Below are 22,286 nucleotides of genomic sequence, written 5' to 3' on the forward strand. Positions count from 1 at the left end.
GATGACTACCTGAGTCCACCGGATGATAAAAAAAAACCTAAATCGGGACAACAAACATTTAGCAACTCGAATATCCATCGTTCAATAATTGTTGTGTGTTACGAAACAATAAACAAGTGGCCAAGTACAAGAAAAGGCAGTAGGGGAAGTACAATACTTAATGATTGGATAACGAGTCGTTGTTTAGGTATCAGAGAAAAAGATTGATTAAAAAGCTTATTACATCTGATATAACTCATCGTCACAGAAGATAAAAGGATTGATTCTGATAGAATGGAAACAACGTTACAGAAAATCGAGTCCCGTGGATAAAACTGATTTTTAATGAAAATATAACGAGGGGTGGAATGATGTTCCATATGAAAAATACCAGAATTCTAGTATGGTATATCAAATATATTCAACTATAATATGCATCGTTGATCATAAAATCAGTGTTTTAACTAGCAGATAAAAGATTAGTAAACAATCACTGATAAAATATATAAACAGTTTTAAATTTTTTTAATTTAATTAAATTTATAAGATGAGACATAGACATCAAGGAGTGATGCTAGGTGCAATGGGATACCTTGCTTCTAATTAGTGACATTGCAACCCACTTTTAGTGTACCCAAAGACAATCTTAAAACCCCCTATTCATGTGATCCCATTTTTAAGTCAAAAAAGGTTTTCAACTTCCATGAATCATGTGATTTGGTGCTTTGTAAATCTTTCACATCCCAATAACTTTGCTTCATTCAATTATTCAACAAAATTAAATCACATAGAAAATGTAAATAAAAAAGGTTTAATAAGGGGATGTTTAATAAACACTTACTTGGTAAGTACTTACCGGATAAATTTCTTCATCGGATGAACATGAGAAGAGTCGAGAATCTTACCGGGTAAGAGCGATGAGAATGATGGAGAGTCTTACCCAAGTAAGCGCTTACCCACTAAATTGTTGCATTCGATATGTTTTGATTTACTACAATTTTACGCATCAAAATAAATCATAGTGTTGACTCATATCGGTAAGCGCTTACCGGGTAAGCAATTGGGTAAACGGCCCCTAAGTTTTCATAAACACCCATAATAAAAGACTGGAATTAAAATGTTTTTTATTTCAAAGAACCAAATTCATGAGACGTTTGGTTCAGACAAAGGAATAAAAATGGATGTGAAAATGAAAATGACAAGGAATGAAAATGGAAATAAATTTCATCCCCCACCCCCCCAAATTTAACTTGAAATGAAAAAAAAAATGAGTTCATTGGAGAATGAACTCATTATATCATAAAAAACCAAACATGTTCTTTTATTTTCATCCTTTTTAGTTATTGATTAATACTTTTTACCAAACAACCCCCAGTTTGGCAAAATCTTGTGGGATTAACTCAACTGACAATAAGTCTTGCGCTTTTAGGTATTCTTCTTAGATTTTACCGGTTTGAGTCCTACAAAACCACTGGGAATTTTCCTAACTATTCACCAAGGTCTCTAGGATTAGTCGAGGTGTGTGCAAACTGGTTCGGACACCCATAATTAACAAAAAGAAAAGTTTTTATCTATCGTGTTTTTTGCACATTTATGATAGTTCATTGGACCAAACTCAAGTATGAATTGTCTCGAGACTTGTAGGTGAATTCGAGTTGGCAATTTGGACAAAAGCGGTCGAGTAGGGTTAGGTTTTGCTTATCATTTTAATCACTTTATTATAGTTAACTATTCAAATCTAATTTGTTAACACCACAATAATCATCTTAAAAAAGGTACATACCCTCAAAAAGTAATCAACAAATCATAGATACGACGCGACATAATTTACATAAGAAATTATGACCTTTTTAATGTGATTGATTTGTATTTATGCTCTCGTTACGCTTTAATATTATTGAAACATTATTATAAGGCCGGCCTGTGGACTTAGCAACATGACAAGTGACTAGGACAACGTTATGGGGACTCCGTTGGTACCATTTTTGGTTTTCTAGCATTTGGATTGTTTCTGTTACATATATGGAACACCCCCTAAATGGATTTAACGTGGGTTCTAACAAAGAAAGGGACGACTACTAGTAACTACTATGGACAGTATCACTCGATAATAATTGCATTTAACAGTTCACTCCGTTGAAAACGGTACAAAAAAAGAAATAAAGCTTGTGTACATTTTCCGTAAATAATCTACTAGCAGAAGAATTTTATAAATCTTAATCTGTGAAGCCGTCGGGCGTATAACATAATGGCAAAAGGAACGGAACGACTTTGCTTAAATACAAAACATGTTCAAGTTCCATTCTTGCGGGAGACGCTTTTGAGACCATCGACTCTGAATCAACTGTAAAATGCCTCCTCGCATGTGGGAGTGGTCGGGGTTGTCGGTAATCAATTTTTTTGGTCAAATCTTGATTTGTGAATTACTACTGATTTTTATTACGGTTTTAATTATTTCAATGATTATTAAGTCAATATGCTATTATGAATTTTTGAGTTGTACATTATATAGGGGTGACAGTTTTGTATCAAACCAAACCAAACCAAACAACATGTATACCAACCATAGCATTAAGTCGGTACCGGTTTAATTTGTACCAATTCCATTCGGTTTGTAGTACCATACCAGGTATGCAAACTTGGTTGGTACACAGTATTGCAAGTCAAGTATCATAGTAATATCATGATACTGATTTATTTAATTAGTTATTAGGTTTTTGTTTGAACATTGAATGTTTGCAAGTTTTTATTTTTTGTTTTAAAAACCATTAAACATCGTAAATGTTACATGAAGACTCAAAACGTTATTCAAAATTTAAAAAAAAATGACAAAATTTCATATATATAATTTGAAGGTACAAAACCAGTACCAACCCAGAAATATTAATATCAGTTAAATTAATATGAAATATAATTTTGATTAATATATAGTATAGGATTTTACATACCAATTATTACAGAAAAACCCTTATATCGAACCAATTCCACCAACATCTAGGGCTGTAAACGAACCGAACGAAAGCTTGTTTGTATTTGTTCGTTTAACTTACCGAACAAACGAACGAACACGAACGGTAAACGAACAAAAATCTTTGTGTTCGTGTTCGTTCGTTTAGAAATCAGGTGTGTTCGTGTTCGTTTATGTTCGTTCGTTAACATGTAAAACGAACTAACATAAACGATCATAAACGAATATTATTTGAATTCAAGTAAATAAACAAAAGATTATATATTAAATTTAATACATAAGCGAACATAAACGAACAAATATAAACAAACGTAAACGAACGGTAAATGAACGAATGTTCACGAACATAAATGAACGAATGAGACTCTTGTTCATGTTCGTTCGTTTAACTAAACGAACAAAAAATTTGTTCATGTCCGTTCATTTATTAAATAAACGAACATAAACGAACTTCCCGTCAAACGATTCACGAACGGTTTGCTGAACGTTCGGTTCGTTTACAGCCCTACCCACATCCATATTGTATATGTATGGGCCCAAGTTGATAGCCCATGATTTAATATAGGCCGAAGCATTATTAAGGAGTCAGTACATTTTGACTTTTGAAAGTCCAAATTTTAGCCCATTATGTGTACGGGGAAGAATCCATGTTGAACCGCCATTAAACCTCTGAATAATCTTCCATGCCTTTGAAACCATCAGGCCGCCATTATCGTCAACCTCCGAAGCTCTTCCGAACTACCAGATATCAGAAATGGAGAATAAAGATAAGATCAAAATCGCATTTACAATCTCTTGTCTGGCTGTGGTTTCTATCGTACTTGCGAACAAAATTCGTAAACATAGAAAACGAAAACAGAACATAAGCTCTTGTTACTTGAAATCAGAAGCAAAACCGCAACAAAATTTTAAGCGTGTTCTGGCCAGCAATTCCTACGCTCCGTTCAAGCACCTCAAGCTCGACGGTAACGTTTTCGTAAATCAATTACTGTTAATAGGAATGTTGATATAACTACAAACCCTAGCTGGAGTTGGTGGATGTTTTATTTGAATTTGATCTCTATGGTGTATCTGGATGATGACATTGAGAGTTTCCTCTTGCACGTTCTGCAACGACTAATTTCAATGACTTAAATTCGTTACGACAGTTTTTAATGGTCACTCATTTTGACATGTCTAGTTGTTTATGGGGATGTTTTGATGGTGTTTCAATTGAAGGTTAACTTTTGATAAATAACAGACAGTTCTTCGGATTTGCATCCTTATGAGTCGGAGATCAAAGCTTTGTTGGAGAAACCCCAGCTAGAATTTGAATTCTGTAATGCGATTATGGATATGGACATGAGTGATACGTATGTATGGGTTGATGATGAATCAAAGTTAGAAGAACTTGTTGAAGTTTTGAGTAAAGAAAGAGTATTTGCTGTGGATACTGAACAACATAGCTTACGGTCTTTCTTAGGGTTTACAGCTCTTATCCAGGTGGGGTATATTTCTCTTTTTTTAATGAGTGTTGGTATGGGCAATGTCGAGGATATGCATGTTTTTAATGCTCCGTGTTTATGTTCTTAGATCTCTACAAGAAAGGAAGATTATTTGGTGGACACCATAGCTCTTCATGACATCATGGGAATACTTTGCCCTGTATTTGCCAATCCCAATATATGCAAGGTGCTTACTTGTTTTGTACTTCAGTTTTTTCTTCACTGATTGGATCGTACACCAGGATTGGCTACTTGGGTATGCAATAGGAGTTTCTTGTTTTTAAATGTTCAACATTTAGATGGAGCAGCACTAAGTAATAGAATGTGGGTATCAAGGAATGTGGATGTTGAATTTGTTTTGGCAATAGATTGTCCGAAAGTCTTACTCCTTCCATTTCAAGGAAGAGATACATCCACATTTACTCTGAATCTAACTTCATACTCTTCAAAACAAAATTCAAACAAACATTGTTACTAATTTATCCTCTAAAATTTCAGCTTGTATTATTTGTCACATGGTTTGTTATCAACTTTTTGCAAAAAGTTCATAATGCACTATAGTTTTGAAGTTCAGAAGTTACTAGTTTGAATTGAAGTAGTACAAATATGTGTCCTTTTTATTTTCTCTCTTCATTTAGTTTTTATATGTCCTCTGACTTCATGTTCTGTGTTATAACGCCTGGTGGTGTGCTTGTCTAGGTGTTCCATGGTGCTGATAACGATATTATATGGCTACAGAGGGATTTTCATATTTATGTTGTAAACTTATTTGACACTGCAAAGGTGAGGTTTAGTATTATTGAATCTTTCTTGGGCTCTCATCTTCCTCTTTAGACAATGCCATGTGTCTCAGGAAAGACAGTTTGTAGTTTCTGTCTGTTAATTTGATATTGAGTATATGTTTGTTCGACTTTTGATCAGCTAGTGACATGAGAGAGGTTCAGTCTACTTATAACTACGTATAATATCTGAAGAAGACAGTTGATTGAATAATTTGCAGGCTTGTGATGTGTTATCTAAACCACAGAGATCGTTGGCCTACTTACTGGAAACATATTGCGGTGTGACCACTAACAAACTCTATCAGGTACAATATTTAGTCTTTCTGTTAGACATTTTTTGCTCTGCATACAGTATATGGTCACTTACCAGTTACCAATAATTGTCATCACCTAAAAGGCCAAAACCAATGCCAAAAAGTGTAATGTCAGTGCTATACCTCAATAGCTTGATGCAATAAGTTTTTATGGATCTTGTGTACACACGTGTTCTTTATTGGCAATACATGGAAATGTAGCGTGAAGATTGGCGACAACGTCCGCTGCCAACAGATATGGTTGAATATGCTCGTATGGATGCACACTATTTACTCTATATTGCAGATTGTCTTGTTGCTGAGCTGAAACGCCAGAAAAATGGTGCGTCCTCTGTCTCTCTCCCCTCTCTTTCTCTCTCAACATATAACTGATGGGCTTTTTCCTGGTGCTTCTTTCGCCTATATACAAATAAACAAGTTTTATGGCATGCACTATCCATCACAATACATTTTTATAGATTTCATTCGTTCTGCCTCCACTAGTTGTAAGTGTATGGCTTGTTTGCTGTTTCTGTAGAAATGAAATATTAAAAAACCTGGACGTTTGACATGGATATTGGGTATGACCACGGTTATCCCAGTCAACTCCCATATTTCTTTCCTCACAAATTACGTTGAGGAAATAAATGCATGATATGTTTATGAGGAGAGAAACAAACGATCATTCCATATCATGTATTGTGTATATAAGTTAGCTCAGGCACAACTGATTAAGATTTTTGCTTACTTTATTAATTTTTGAGGAAAGAAATACATGATATGGTTTTCATCGTTAATAGTGGGATCATCATCATTATATTGAGTACTTCCATCAATTATATGGCGGAAGAGTAAATACTTCAACTAAAGTTAAGGTAATTCACACTAAAAGAAACTAGTTAATAACAAATGAAATTGAAGTTAAAGATCAACAGATTAGCATGCATAATTTTGTTATTGTTTTCTCATGGGGACATATATGATCCCGGTGGCCTTTTCTTACTCTTGTGGGTAGTAGTGGTACCAATAACATAAAAGGGGAGAAAATCCTATGCTCTATTTCTGTGTTTTATTTTGTCATATAAAAATAGGATTAGGTGATAGTAATCACTTTCTTGAGAAGAGAACTTGATAGCATTAGGCGACAGCAATCACATTACAGAGAAGAAAACTTCAGTCACCTGGGTTTGGAACGTGAGTTCTGAGTTCCTATTGCTGTTTATCCTCCGTATATGGCCTCCTCTTGGAGGATGTCATTGTGGACTTCCTTTGACTTGGCAAACTATTCTTTGCGTCATAATTGTCTCCCATGTCTCCTTTGTTATCGTTACTTAAATTTGCAACATGATCGTCATTCACATACCATTGGTAGTTGAATACATCTCTATGAAAGAGTGTATGACCTCCAGTAGTATCAACCTGCACTGCACAAGTAATGGGATCTGTTTCTGGAGCACAAGTCCCAACTTCACTCCGAGTCTCCCTAGCGCATGGGGGGTATGGATCAACAAGTTTATTTTCTTGAACCAAAGTCAAATGAATATTTTTTCAATGATTCTTCCATATATACTGGGAGATGGAAGTCTTTATTGATATGAGTATGTCTAAATGGTTGTCCATCCATTGTGTAAAGAACCTCTCGTTTGCGATCATACTATAGCTTGCTGATTTCAAGCGCTTCAAATAAAAATTTCTGGTAGTTGCAATATATTACATTATTATCTATCGGTATCGATGAGCCCTCGGTATCCTAGAAAATCCAATAATTACCATCCTTTTCTCAAACACCAATGTAAGAAACAAACACATTGACCTTTGAACCTGGATGCAAGAGAATAATGTAAAAAACAGGACTTGAAAATGCAAATATCATAGTTAATTGAGCCTTCATTGAACAACATTGAGCAGAAGTTTGAATAAACATCTATTGAATTACTACCGAAACAAATTGTGCATACAATAAGAAAACATACAATTAACAGGTAAACTGCTTGATGCAACCCAAAGGGCATCAATCATCATTTAAATTCATCAGACAATTTCATTCACTAAATTCGATATACATATATAGAACTATGTCGAGCTCCTATCAAGCATTGTGTTCAACCAAAGAAAACTACATATCGAGCCTTGCCGAGCATAACACATCTCAGAAAATCCAGATAAATGCCGAACCAAGAAAATCGAAAAAACCCAATAAAACACACAAAGACATCAGGATCTACTTGAAATATCATAGCAAATATCTTGAACTCGATTTTGGGTTCTTATCTACAATAATACCCGATATTTTGAAGGTTTCTAGAAAATGTCCAATTTTCTTGCTTTTGGGTGGCAGCCATGGTTTTGGGATGTGGGAGAAGCTCTTGTGAATGAGATGAAAGAAGATGGAAATGGAGAGAGGGAGAGGGAGAGGGAAAGACAGAGAGAGAATGTGAGGGTATTTTGGGATTGATTTGGAAGAAGAAGTTAAGTATATTCTTCTGACAAGGTAATAGTGGAGCACTATTTGGATTTAGGGGTAAGCATAGAAACTCAAATTGCCCAAAGGTATATAGGCTTCCACCCGGGAAGAAATTAAATAAGTAAATAACTGAAGCCTGCATTTGAAGCTTTTGAACTGTCTTGAAATTAGAAGTCTTGGACTATCCGGATTTATTTCTAAATTTTATTAACAAAAGTTCTGCATCTATTCATGTTGTACGACTCACTCATTTTTACCATCTGTGGAGGGTATTTTTCTGATCATTTCTTATCTGCTTCACCAGTGACATGCTATATTGCTTGATTGAGATGTTACGCTGGAGAAGAAGATAATAAAAGCATTTTTACTAACCAACTAATGTGTAAGAATGGCTGTCTTTTAACATTGCATCGCTGCTAGAGCAGTTTGACTTGGTACCAATTACATGATAAAACCCTTAGAGAATGTATGTCGTATTTTACTACCTTTCTTGTACTGTAGTTCTAAAGATAACAGTGCATCAGAAAATTCAGCCGGTCTTGAAGACAAATTCTATTTTGTTTTTGAGGCCAACCGGCGTTCCAATGCCTTGTGTCTGCAACTTTACACCAAAGAACTAGAAGCTTCCCCAGGGCAGTCTGCTGCATCTTCAATTATTTCCCGTCACTTGAATGATCATGGAAGTCCTACAAATAACAGTCAGGTACACTTTTTCGTGTGTCCATCTTGCTGTTTCTTGGCTGTCAAAGTATTTGTTGCTGATATCATCATCATGCAATGCTCTATAATTATGCAGTTTCAAGATCTTGTTAGACGTCTATGCTCTTGGAGGGATTTGATGGTAAACAACTTACTGTTGAACTTATCTACTTCTTTTACCGTTGGCTCAATTTCATGCATGTATCTTTTCAGGCCCGTATGCATGATGAGAGCCTTAAATATGTATTGTCCGATAATGCTGTTGTAGCTCTTGCTGAAAAAGTTCCATCAACTGCAACAGATATTTGCACTACAATATCACAAGCTGATATAGAGATGGACTCTGTCAGTTCTAACTCTTCCCCTCGGTTTCCATCCTCTGTTGTCTTAAGTCATTTGGATGACTTTCCTTACCTCCTTCAAGATGAGATAAACAATCTTGATGATATATTTCAACTAGTCCTTAAGAAGCACCTTGGTCCAAATGGTTCTTGTCCTTTTTCTCTTTATAATTATGGCCTATTGTCTAAAAGTAACACCAAAGCGTCAAAGAGATTAGTTTCAAAGAAAAATGGGTATAACTTTACAAAAAAAGTTACTCGGAAGGCTTCTCGAGAGCTTTTTGTCCAGAAGTTTTCCTGCAAATCTCCAGTCTATCACAACTGCAGGATATACGCCAACGATGGACGACTGTTATGTTACTGTGATCGAAGAAAGCTAGAATGGTTAGTACTATTGTTCTTCAATCAAACATAAGTTACATGACATCTCTCTCTCTCTCTCTGTTTGGAATCTTACATGACTGTTAAACTTGCAGGTATTTGCAGCGAGATCTGGCAAAACTCGTTGATGAAGACCCACCAGCCATTATGCTTCTCTTTGAACCCAAAGGTCGCCCAGAAGATGAAGGAAATGATTTTTATATTCAAAGTAAGAAAAACATATGTGTAGGCTGTGGTGAAGGAAATCATTATTTACGCTACCGCATCATCCCATCATGCTATAGAATACACTTCCCTGAACATTTGAAAAGCCATCGATCTCATGATATTGTTCTAGTTTGTGTGGATTGTCATGAAAAAGCACATTCTGCTGCTGAGAAGTACAAGAAGAAAGTAGCATCAGAATTTGGGATACCACTATTCGTACACAAAGTGGTTAATTCTAATGAAGAACATGATGTCTCTGGATCTTCCACATCTCTTATGAAACTTGGTGATGGAGGTGTGTCTCCTTTAGAGTTGCGAACCGCAGCAATGGCTCTCTTACGGCATGGACCAAGGATGCCACCTGGGCGCCGTGAGGAACTGAAAGAGGTATGAAGCACATTCCAAACCTTGGGATCTATAATCAGACACAGATTAATTGCTGCTAGAAATGAAAAAGAAACATACAATGTTTATATGGTTCAACACTTTGCCTATATCCACGGTAGTTGGTACATTTTTATTATAGTTTCTGAAAGTTGTCAATAGTACACTTCCTTCGAAGGAAGACTCATTTTATTTGTATGATGAAACCAGACAGAAAATGGATTGAAGTTAAGAAAAATGTTATCCTAACCGTCAAACCATCATGATCATTTTTCTATAAAGTTGGGTTCCCGAAATCGTGTTCCAGTTTACTTCCAAATCAGGCCTCACAGCTTAATGCTTATAATGTTTGTTAAGCTTCCCCAAGTATTTAACCTACTAGGCTACTTTCTATTGGATGGCATGAAGTTAATATCTGATCTTGAAATCATAGATTTAATCACTTAATGTAAGCAAATCTGGAACTTGACAATTAGTCTCTATATGCTAATTTGTTGCACTGCTAACATAAACTTAAAGAATGGTATGTTATTTACACAGTATGTTCATAGGCTACAGTTAAGGTACTTTGTAGCATTATGGGTGTGTTTGATACACAGAAGGAACTGGGGGGACTAAACAGGTGCGAGTGAGGTAGGCAGGTGAAAGAATTATGAAAGGTTTTAGGGTTTTAGTTTGACATATGTAGTTTTGTAATTTACCAAGCTTGTCTCATCTCCCTGATTTTTGTTCCACCTGTTTTGGTAGAACAAAAGATATGCATATTTGTCCCACTCGGTCCTGTTCAGTCCCGTTCAAATTGTTGCACCAAATGTGAGACAAGAAGTTTCTGGTCTGTCCTCTCCTATACTGTCCTGTGTACCAAACTGAACTTGAGCCTTCGCAAAGATGGGGCCTTATGCGAATTTATTGTGCAGGTTGTCAAGAAGTATTATGGAGGAAGAGATATATCCGAGGAAGACTTAGAAAATGCTTTACTGGTCGGAATGAGTCCTCATGAGAAAAGACGAATGAGGAAAAAGAGAGGTTTGTCTCTTAATAGTTCTTCAAGGAACTTTGTCTCAGACAAGGAAGTGGAGAGCAGTAATGGTGGTGTGCAACTTTCTTCCTCCAATAAGGCACTGAATATTGATATCGAAGATGGATCAGATGCATCTAAAGAAGAGCCAAACCTGGTTGCAACAGATAACATTAGCGACACCCCTTCTTTATATTCAGCATTTAGCAAAAATGAAATATACGAGCCTAAAAATGCTTCTATTTTGGATTTGAATGTTGATTCTGAAATTACAGATCCATCTGTCAAACAAAATGGCTCCATTCACCCGAGTTCTGATAGTGCCATCTTCGCTACATGCAGTTCAAAGCTATCATTATTAGGTCATGGACCACATGGAAAGCAAGTTGTTGATTTCCTGATGAAGGAACATGGGGATGATGGGGTTCGCGAATTTTGTCAAAGGTGGAGACAAGTATTTGTTGAAGCCATTCATCCTCGTTTTTTACCTGCAGGCTGGGATGTGACGCACAGGTATATTGCATTTCTGCATCTTTGATTAGAATTTTATGCTTCTTGTCTATGTTGTTATAGCGGTGAAAATACAAAATTGCGGTCGGGACCGATATTTGAAATAGCGGCTATAGCGGTCTAAAAATAGCGGTTCATATAATATTTCTTAGAATTATATATAATTATATATATAATATGCCTACATAAACATATCATCTGCAAAATAGGAAAAGTGTTTATAAATGAGCTAATCACAAGCAACAGGTTCAACATCTGAGTCAACATCATCTAACACGTTCACTTCTTCGTTTAGGCTAGCTTCCTACTCTTCCCCTTCTCCCCCTTCATCTCCAACGTGATCATCATCATCATCATCATCCCTCTAACGCTCCCTTAACAGAAGCCTAGTTCTTAAAAGCCCCAAAAAAGCCTTGACTAACTTAACATAAGCTAGTTAATATCGAAAGCCAAGACTGAAAATAAAGCCCAAACCCACCAAAACTTGCATTAATATCGAACGAAATTTACACTAAATATCGGTCAAAATTGCAGTAAATTGCGCCGCTAATTGCGGTACCGCAATTTGACCACTGATATTTTGCAAAGGCCCACAATCCGAGATATTGCCGCAATAGCGCCTCAATTAACAGCATAGCTCCTTGTTCATTTTAACGTACGAATCCAAGAATAATAACTAAAGTGAAGGCATGAATGATAGGCTCTCTAGAAATGTGCTAAACGATACAACCTCCATCCCCAAATAAATTTTTAAAATAAAAAATGCACAAAGGTTTAAGAATATGTAATCGTTGCACTTCATAATTAACCAAATGATAATTTTACCATTAGTCCGTTAATGATAGAGGGAGTAATTAATTAATTTCTCCATCTTGCTTTGTCTCATAATTGAAGGATGGAATGGGAAAGTAGGCACTTTTTGAAAGTGGACACTAATTTTGGGAACAAGCTAAAATAGAAATGTGGACGCTTATTTTGGGTGGAGGAAGTACAATGCAAATATGTTGACTTAAAGCGCATCATATGATTAGCAGGATGTTAGGAGATGGTAGTGACAGGAGTATTTCAATTAAGTTTGAGCACAATTTACATGGATTGCAAGTAGATGTAGATGTCATAACTATATCTAGAATTCTAGACAAGTATTACTTTTGGATTTTGAGTGCATCTAGTTTGGCTGAAGAACCAGCTAAGGGAATAGAAGACTCGCAATGGACGCTTCCTCTATTTCTGCTTTCACTAATAAGTTAATTATGAAAAGTTGTGATGAAAATACGATAACATAATGTTTAAAACCCGATCTGACCATATCACACGGATGAAGAAAACTGATTGTATTGACTTGAATGAATAGGGATACATCACACATCTATTTATACTAGACTAACACACATCTAACTAAAAGAGAAATTACAATAACACCCTTAAACTCAAATAGACCCTGGCCAACTTATTGAACCTTTTCCACCTGATAACGAAACAGACCAGGTCAATCTTGAGAAACAATGTTGCGAACCTGATCATCTAGAGAGTGATTTCCTGATTCACCCAATGGTTTAGAAAAATTGAAGTTATTTGTAACTTTGTTCTACCAGTGGTTATATATATGTGTGTGTGTATACATATGCATATACCTATATATTGTATTATACACATTTATGTTTACATACATAGGGCCGATTCATGTGAGAACCAAATTTTTTTTTTAGAACCGTTAAAACCTGTACATTCATTGATACATATACACTAATGAATTTCAGTGAGTATATGCATCAATGCATATATGCTTGCATACATAATACGTGTTGATGAATATATTTATTGACAGAGTACATAATTTGATGGTGTAAATGTATTAATGAATATACAAGTTTTCAATTTTTTGTGGTTCTCACATGAATCTAAGCCTATATATACATATATAAGCGGGAGGTTCCAATAAGAAGGCTAAATATCGTGAGAATGCAAAAAGTGAAGGTTCATATGTAAATCTATGAAAAAAATCCATTTGACAATGCGTATATGAACCCATATGAATAATCTGGAAGATCAGTTCACATATGTATTTGTTCAAATAGATTTTTTCAATGATTCATATATGGACCTTATCTTCTTACCCTCTCACAATATTTAGCCTTCTTATTTGATATATATATATATATATATATATATATAGGGGAGCGTTCAAATAAAAACCACCTAATTTGTACAAACCATACAAACTTCATTCAACTAATCATAATTTTTCATTTTGTTCATTTTTTTGTAATTATGAGAGGTTGATTAATCATTTTTATTGTGGATGATGTTAATCATGGATATTATCATCTTCATTATTTTAATTTTAGAGAAATACATGAAACAGTTTCATTAATTTTAGAGAAATACATGAAACAGTTTCATTAAGTAGTATATGAAACAATTTCATAACCATATATGAAACAACTTCATCAAAAAAAGTATTATATGAAACAATTTCACAAGATTAAACAATTTCATGAAAAAATTTCATAAGATTAAACAATGAAATCGACAAATGAGAGTAGTTTTTACGGTTTTTACAAATTGGAGTGGTTTTCATTTGATCGCTCCTCTATATATATATATATATATATATATATAATGTTTGTGGAGCCTCTAGTAGACTTGGGATCATGTGAGACTAACCTGTTTTCGTGAGACCCGTGAGACCACTTTTTTACACTTGAAACTTCACAATAACATGAAGGTAACCTTCACAATGTTTTTGCTGTGAAGGTTCAGATTTTTTTTACCTTCATAGTGTTTTCGCTATGAAGTTTCAAGTGTAAAAATGTGGTCTCATGAAAACAGACTGGTCTCACATGAACCCAACCCGCCTCTAGTATTGAAGCATTTATAGAAATTTCCAAGCTGTTATGTTTCATTAGTATTTAAACAATGCATCTATTACATAATTTTACCATCACATGTCCATAGCAGTTCAACCATACCCAACCTCTGTGTGAGATATACCCGGCTTGTTTGGTTTTATTGAGTAATTACCGGATGAAACATAATGGTAGAAACATATTGTTGGTACTGAAGTTTTGTTTTCTGAAAAAGGATATGACTGGACGATTTTTTGCCAGTGGTAGAAGAGAGTTTGGGGAGTTCAGCGTGTATAATCCTGCAAATAAGGCCCCAACACCTGCTACTGCTGCTAAGGATTAAGGAGATCATCCGAAGAAGGTGATGTTGTAGTTTCGTTCGTGTATGTTTCCGGTTTGTTATTGATTCAGAAAACATAGGGGCGTCTTTCGTTGTTTGTTTGTATCGTTGCATCATTTAATAGGTAAATAACAAGAATCACACTAGACGTTTTAGGTCTGACTCTTTTTTAGTAACAATTTTTCTCTTTAGTGAAATCAAGTACATTGAGATCCTCTTCGTTCAACAAGACGACACGATAGTCTTGTTTTTCTCTTGGTAGACTCTCTTTTGGGTTATAGAAGACACCGAAATAAGTTGTCTTGTTTAGGCTTTCACCGTTCTCATTATTTTATCGGGTTCTTGTAATAGCGAAAAGATGTAGTTGAGTTTAAGAGAGAATTCAGTCGTCGTGTTGGAATTATTTGTCATTGTATCTCGGAGATAGACATTTATAAGTCACTACAACATAAGATATGGCGAATTTGTCTTAAAGAAACTACGTTCTTTACTGGGCAAGCTTTTATAGGCAAGAGTCACGAGCTTCACTTATCCTATCAAGTAATATTCTTGACAATCAAAATGGATTGTTGGTAAGCGTCTTTTGCTTTGTAAACGCTTACCAGGTAAAATTCTTGGTCCTTGTCATTCTCACTCCTGATCTTACTTAGTAATAGCTTGATCAACGGGCCCCTCATCAACGATCTCCACCATTTGCGATTTCCGATATTCATTGATAATTGGTCCTATCCAATTTATTGTTATCAAATATGTTTGACCTTTTATAGTGAGATATATTCAACATCATTTCTGTTAGATATACCTATACATACACCCAAGGTATAAGAAATAAACGACCCAACACATTAGTTGGCTTGCATTGTTTTCAGGTTTTTATGAATTTTGTAGCATGTGGCATCTTTTTTGGGTGATTATGGGCTTTCGGACCAGCTTGCACACACTGACTAATCCCCATACGACCACCATCATTTACCTTATGAAGTAACATTCCCAACTATTAAAATGGATTGATGGTAAACGTTTATAACCCTGTAAACGCTTACCAGATAAGAGTCATCACCCTCACTTACTGGATAAGACTCTCGATCCTTACCTTCCTTCTTACTGTGTAAGATTCTCGGTCATTGTTATAGTCATCCAGTAAGGTAATTGAACCGGTAAGCACTTATCAAGGTAAGTTTTTAATAAACATCCCCTGAAACTAGATGTTACACGAAAACTATTTACATAGAATGAATTATTATTATTATTCATGTCACATCCCACTTGAGTTACAACTATTCCTTCATTCTTTTAACAAGACTAGTATCATTTAATTTGTATATGTACCCTCTACACTTAACCATCTCCTTATATGTGTCCATTAATCTACACAGATAGCTTATCTATACAAAACTTGATAGAAACTCAACCGGACAGCTACATAGTCACATGTACATACTATAACGATGCGATCCTGCTACACACCGTCTTTGACGTCCTGTCTTTAAATCCAACAATGTATCGACAGAATAATTTCAAGCAACAACTATAAGATACATGCTATAAATTTTTGTAGAAATCTGGGAATATTTTCTATGCTATGTCGAGTTGAGCCACTTTTAAAGTGAGTTGTAAACTTATTTTTCTCATATGAATATGTTCATTTAAGAACCATGAATATTTATAAAAAAACAGTGATATATGTATGTGTGCATTGATTATGATTCATTAATTATGATCAATACTTTATATTTTGAAATCACATATTCTGTCAAATTAAATGAACGGTTGAGATTGAGTTGTATTGATTGTTCAAATGTAAAGGATTACATAATAACTCACTTCTCTCTCTTTATATATATATATATATATATATATATAAGAAATTTGACGGCGTTGAAGTAGGGAGAGTATGTGCAGCGTTTGACGGTGTTGAAGTAGGGAAAATATGTGCAACGGAATCTTTTTTTTTTATAGTAAGGGATATGATATGAGGTACTTGAAAGGAAAGGGAAGAGTAAAAATAATTTAGAGAGATAGAGAGAAGGGGTTTAGTGACTCATAGGATTTTGAAGGCTATAATTTTTATTGCTTCGTTTCCATTGATTTACAATGGATTCGAATGAAGGTATTTATAGACCTTCAATGTTATCTCTATGATTACAATCGGACAATTCTATCACTAATTCTAATGACAAATGTCACCTAACTTTATCTTTAAGTTAAAGGAAACAAATACAAATTAAACATATGTAAGATCTAAGAAACCAAARGTYAAAAAGCCTATAAAGACTAGTATGTTAAAGTCTAAAAGAAAACAGAAAATATGTCGGATGGAATCGTCATTGCTTTCGTCAGCTTTTCTAAATATCTATATGTGTACTGTCGACTGATACTGGTGATGATGGATCTATATACGGATTTGAATCTGGAAATTCTCTGTTGTTGACATCTATTGGGCATATATGACTTTCTCCGATAAACGGCAAATACATATCCCAATTATAATGTGACCAAATCTGTAGGTAGTGTCCTTCAGCAAGCAACTTGTAATTATTCCATGTGAATGATACAGGTAGCTTGGGTGTATATATATATATATATATATATATATATATATGAGAAAAAAAAAGGTTTATTTACAAGTTGCAAATATTTTGAGAAAAAGTAAACTAATGCTATTGACGCCACAAGTCGTTATTTAATTCTTCAAATGGCAATGTTGAAAGGATTGTTGGTCTTCTTTGTTATGAATGTAACGAGCTGATTGCAAGGATATAGATCTCATTCAGTTTCCATGGCCTAGTCGAGGGGGTCGCCTTGTTGAAGGCCACACTTTGGAATAATGAGACCAACAATCTAATCGTTAATGCGACAGAGTACTTGACCAAAATTACACATATCGTTATCGTGTTTACCTATTGAGTCGAGAAGCCTAGTTTTCTAACATCACTTATCGCAAGTAGTTTCAGTCCAATTTGTCACAAGACTTATTGATATCTATTTTCAAGGTCATCTCTCATTTTATCTTTCTGGTATTTCTCTTCATGTTGTGTGATACGCACTAATTATGTAGTGCCAAGATACTTTTTTCTTCTCATTTAGATAGGTTCTTTTCCATTTAAATCTCAACCTTGAGTCAGCTTACTTCATTATTTTCTACTTCTTTGTTTATGGAGCTAGAGATGATGATATACCCATTTTACTCTTTTAAGTAAGGCTAATATGGACTTTTGGACAAGATTGGTTTAGTAGATCTCATGCTGCAGCATTTGTGTAGCAACAAGCTGGTAGATAGAATCGAATGGCTAAAGAGAAGAATGGTTTTGGACAAACTTGGTGGTTCGTGTAAGACATGTTTTAAGATTTCTGATATAAATTGAAAACTGGAACTAGTTGTCAAATTGGTTGTCTAAGTGGTACGTTAAAGTCTTCTTACTTTTGACATAGTTGTACTTGTTAGCAAACTTTGGCTCCAAGGTTGTGGTTATTTACTCTTTTGTCAAGGCTCCTAGTTTAGTATAAATATGGGGTTTGAGTTAATCTTTTGGTAAGTATTCCAAGCCATTCCAGTTGTACAGAACTGAATTTCTCTCCTCTAAGCTTTTGTTTAATTGTCTTTTTTAATTTTAGTTTTAGTATATATCGTTGAAGGGTATTATGAAGTTCCACAACATTTCTGTAACATTCTAGCTTTCCTTTAATTTATTACGCTTTCCATCTTCACACTTCGTACTTAGATACAATCATTTACTTTCCGTCATTTAATTTCATGTATTTACTTACTGTAATTTACATTTCTTGCAATTTTCTTGCCATCATGAGTAGCTAAATCTCTTAGCCTGAGTGTGAGGCGGAAAGGTGAGTTCGTAGATCAAAAGAAAGTAGATCATTTTATGTAACAACAATGTTTTATTATTTCATTTCAAGTTTTATAAAAGCAAAGACACTTCTCGACAAGTTGATCACTGTAAAGTGTTAAAGTGTCGTGGACTCTAAGTTGAGCCATCGATTATACGTCAATTTAGATAACATGAGAAATAGACTTGAGAGAGCTGCTGATAAAAAAATTTGTTATCTATATTTTCCAAATTGGTTAATTCTCGACAGGTTGATCACTTTGAAGTGTTAAAGTGGAATGGACTCAGAAATGAACTATTCAGAACACCTCAACTTGAATGATATAGGAATCCGCACGAAAGAGTGATTTTTAACAAAAAAAATTGTTTATCCATATATTTTGAGGACAACATTTGTCACTTTCACTAGTCCAAATACGACATAGAGATATGAGTTGAAAACCATAATATCAATGTAATGGTGAAGTCCAAGAGGAATATCCTCAAAATAAATGGTGAAAGTAGTTGTTATGCTGCTACATTTTGACAACATTGGTCCATTGGAAATTGTATTTACATGTCATCCTAAGTCTTACACTCTGCTTTATTGTTTGTTAATTTCATCAAGTAATAACTCAGCAAATCAAAGTCTTCAAAACCGTCATCTGAAAGCATTTATTTCAGAGTTACTTTTATTAAACTTTTACTACAATCTTTGTGGACGATACTCGGTACTTGTATCGTTTTATTACTTGAAAGACGATATCACGACTAACTGTATACTTGTTTTTTTGTCCTGATTACTTAGTTTGTAGGCGTGTAAAAAGCTCCTGCCACTGTGCAACAACTAAAAAGCTAGAATAATGCTACCCATTATTGTCAACCTTCCTTCAAAGAAGGTAGATTGGGTTTCAAATATAAATCTAGAAAGAACACCTCTGAGGTGATTTGCTAGTACATTTATTGTATAGAGCTATTGCTTGTAAGTCTTTAATTGTTAACGGTTCATTGCATTTCGGAATAAGGCTGATAATTGTACCATTTATGCCCATGTGGAGCATCCCTTGACGTAGCGAGCTGACACACCCTTGGAATTAACACTTCATATTCTAAGATTGACCATACCTTTTGAAAAAAAAAAATCTTAAGTTAAACCCGTGAGGTCCTGGGGCTTTATCGGGGTGCATTCGATATACCGCATCCTTGACCTCCTGTTTCGCGAACAAGGCAACCGACATAGAATTGTCCATGTCAAACACCTTTAAGTGTCATGCATGCTCGATTACTCTTATTGGGGAACGTTTGCTACTCGAGAAAAGGTATGTGAAGTAATCCATGGCACTGTCACAGATCTCCTTATTCTTCGCAACCAATTGATTTCCTTGTTTTTTTTTGTGGGGCATAGTTTTCCTCCCATCTTCCATTCCCATATGAATAAAAGAATCCCGTGTTGGAATCTCCTTCTTGCAGCCAAAAGACCTTTGAACATTGATGTCATTGATCTTCATTTTTTAGAAGAAGTTTCATCAGCTTGGTTTTTAACTCCTCGTGATCCTTGTATGACTTCTTAATCTCCCTACACGTATAAGTTGACAACATCTGACTGATTTTAGTCTCCAAGTGACACTATGTGCAGTTGTAAAGCAATAAGTTATGACTAACAAAGATATAATCCATGATCATAATCGTTTGAGTTGGTAAAGATTTTGAAGCCAAGCCATACCGGGATCTAAACTTGGATGTCATAATAGTTGGTGAAAGGATGCATTTTTTTTTTTGTAAAGGTGTCCGGGCCAAAGCCCGACTAATCCCCGGCAAATTTGGAGGCTAAACATGGCCCCACTTAAATGTCGCCAACACTCCCCTTCCAGGGCTCGAACTTGGGTTCATGACTATGTCATGCCCAAGCCTTTACCACCAGGCTGGAAGGTCTTTGACGTGAAAGGATGCATTTGTTTAGTGTAATAAATTGGTCCATAAATGGGTTAAAAGTCCATAAGTGGTAGAGAGCGTGCGACAAGTAAAACAAAAAGAAAAAGAAAGATAAACGTGTTTGAGTCTGGATTATGCCACCTTGGAGAACTTGATGATCCGTAATTGAATGTGAGACGTCTAAACTAGTAATATCTTCTCTGGATACAACCTCACATATTTTCTTCAACTCAGCGATTTTATTAGAGCGTCTACAACATCCCTTTTAAAAATATAGAAAATTAAATTTAGAGTTTTTGGACCTTTTTATCTGCTCTAGCTTTTACAATTTTAAAATTGCAAAAACAAAATGAATTATTATATTATAATAAAAGAGAGGCACCAGGAGGTCAAAAGTACCAGGAGGTCTCAGGTTCAATTCCAAGGAGGAATAAAAATTCCCTTGTGATTATGAAGGTTCAAATGCGATAACTCCGAGCTATCTGCAAAGCAGGTGCTCGTCCTAGAATTAGTTGGCTCGCATAGCGGGTTGGATATCCAAGTTAATAAAAAAAAAGACATACACTAAATTTGTAGTTTACAAAAGGAAAAATTACACCAAAATGAGACCAATTTTCACCTAATTCATATTTTTGGGAACCAACTTTCAAAATCGTCATTTTAGGGAACCAACTTGCACCTGATTCCTATTTTGGGAAACTAACTTTCAAAATCGTCATTTTGGGGAACCAACTTGCATCTGATTCCTATTTTGGGAAACTAACTTTCAAAATCGTCATTTTGGGGAACCAACTTGCACCTGATTCTTATTTTGAGGAACCAACTTGCAAAATAATTATAAAAAAATAACTAAAATTCGTTTTTTTTCCAAAAATTAATGTAATAAAATCTATTTTTCATTTCAAATCTCGTTTTTTTTAATTCAAATATCAAATTAAACATTTAAAAAAAAATCCAAATTACCACAATAAAAATTGTTTTTTACTAATGCAAAAAAAAATTAATAGAAAAAAATTAATTGATGCAATAAAAAATAAATATTAAATATCACATTCAAGATTTTTATATCTAACAATTGCATCAATTAATTTTTTTCTATCAAACTGATTTTTTTTGCATTAATAAAAAATAATTTTTATTGTGGTAATTTGGTTTTTTTTTTAAATTGTTCAATTTGATATCCGAATTTAAAAAAAAAAAGGTGATTTGAAATGAAAAATAGATTTTATTGCATTAATTTTTGGAAAAAAAAACGAATTTTAGTTATTTTTCTATAATTATTTTGCAAGTTGGTTCTTCAAAATAAGAATCAGGTGCAAGTTGGTTCCCCAAAATGACGATTTTGAAAGTTGGTTCCCCAAAATAAGAATCGTTTGCAAGTTGGTTCCCCAAAATGACGATTTTGAAAGTTGGTTCAGCAAAATAAAAATCAAATGCAAGTTGGTTCCCTAAAATGACGTTTTTGAAAGTTAATTCCCTAAAATAGGAATTAGGTAAAAATTGGTTTCATTTTGGTGTAATTTCTCCCTTATAAAAATAAAGAAAAAAAGAGAAAAAAATCCAAAAAAAGGGTGTATTCCCCCGCCATGCCTGATTTAAAACATCAATAATTACGGGTTTCTCCGTCACCCCTATGTTCCCTCCCTCCACTTTCCCGCTCCATCCCCCCCTTAAAATCCCGCGCCTCTCCCCTTTTTACCTCCCACAGACTCTCTCTCTCTCTCTCTCTCACACACACACACACACACACCACCTAACCTCTCTCCGCCGCGATGAACCGTAGAATCAGAAGACGATCTGCTATCACCGATGGCTACCTCCGCTACCTAAAGCC

General features: G+C 34.8%; 1 protein-coding gene across 4 annotated transcripts; it reads left to right on the plus strand.

The window, feature by feature from the left end:
• Positions 1-3,650: 3,650 nt before the first annotated feature.
• Positions 3,651-14,915, plus strand: LOC112501429 (protein RRP6-like 3). Of its 4 annotated transcripts, XM_025105065.1 has the most exons (13): positions 3,651-3,912; positions 4,188-4,429; positions 4,520-4,618; positions 5,131-5,214; positions 5,432-5,518; positions 5,729-5,849; positions 8,495-8,673; positions 8,767-8,811; positions 8,883-9,394; positions 9,487-9,599; positions 9,729-9,985; positions 10,900-11,513; positions 14,621-14,915. In XM_025105065.1, the coding sequence occupies exons 1-13, from the start codon at positions 3,702-3,704 to the stop codon at positions 14,700-14,702; spliced, it is 2,646 nt and encodes an 881-aa protein (XP_024960833.1). In that variant the 5' UTR covers positions 3,651-3,701; the 3' UTR covers positions 14,703-14,915. The 4 variants fall into 4 exon arrangements, with proteins under 4 accessions (XP_024960833.1, XP_024960832.1, XP_024960831.1 ...); XM_025105064.1 differs by having other exon boundaries at positions 9,487-9,985; positions 14,595-14,915; XM_025105063.1 differs by having other exon boundaries at positions 9,487-9,985.
• Positions 14,916-22,286: the final 7,371 nt, after the last annotated feature.

Source organism: Cynara cardunculus, unplaced genomic scaffold (assembly GCF_001531365.2).
Source record: "Cynara cardunculus var. scolymus isolate 2C unplaced genomic scaffold, CcrdV1 Un_Scaffold_122, whole genome shotgun sequence".
Lineage (NCBI taxonomy): Eukaryota > Viridiplantae > Streptophyta > Magnoliopsida > Asterales > Asteraceae > Cynara > Cynara cardunculus.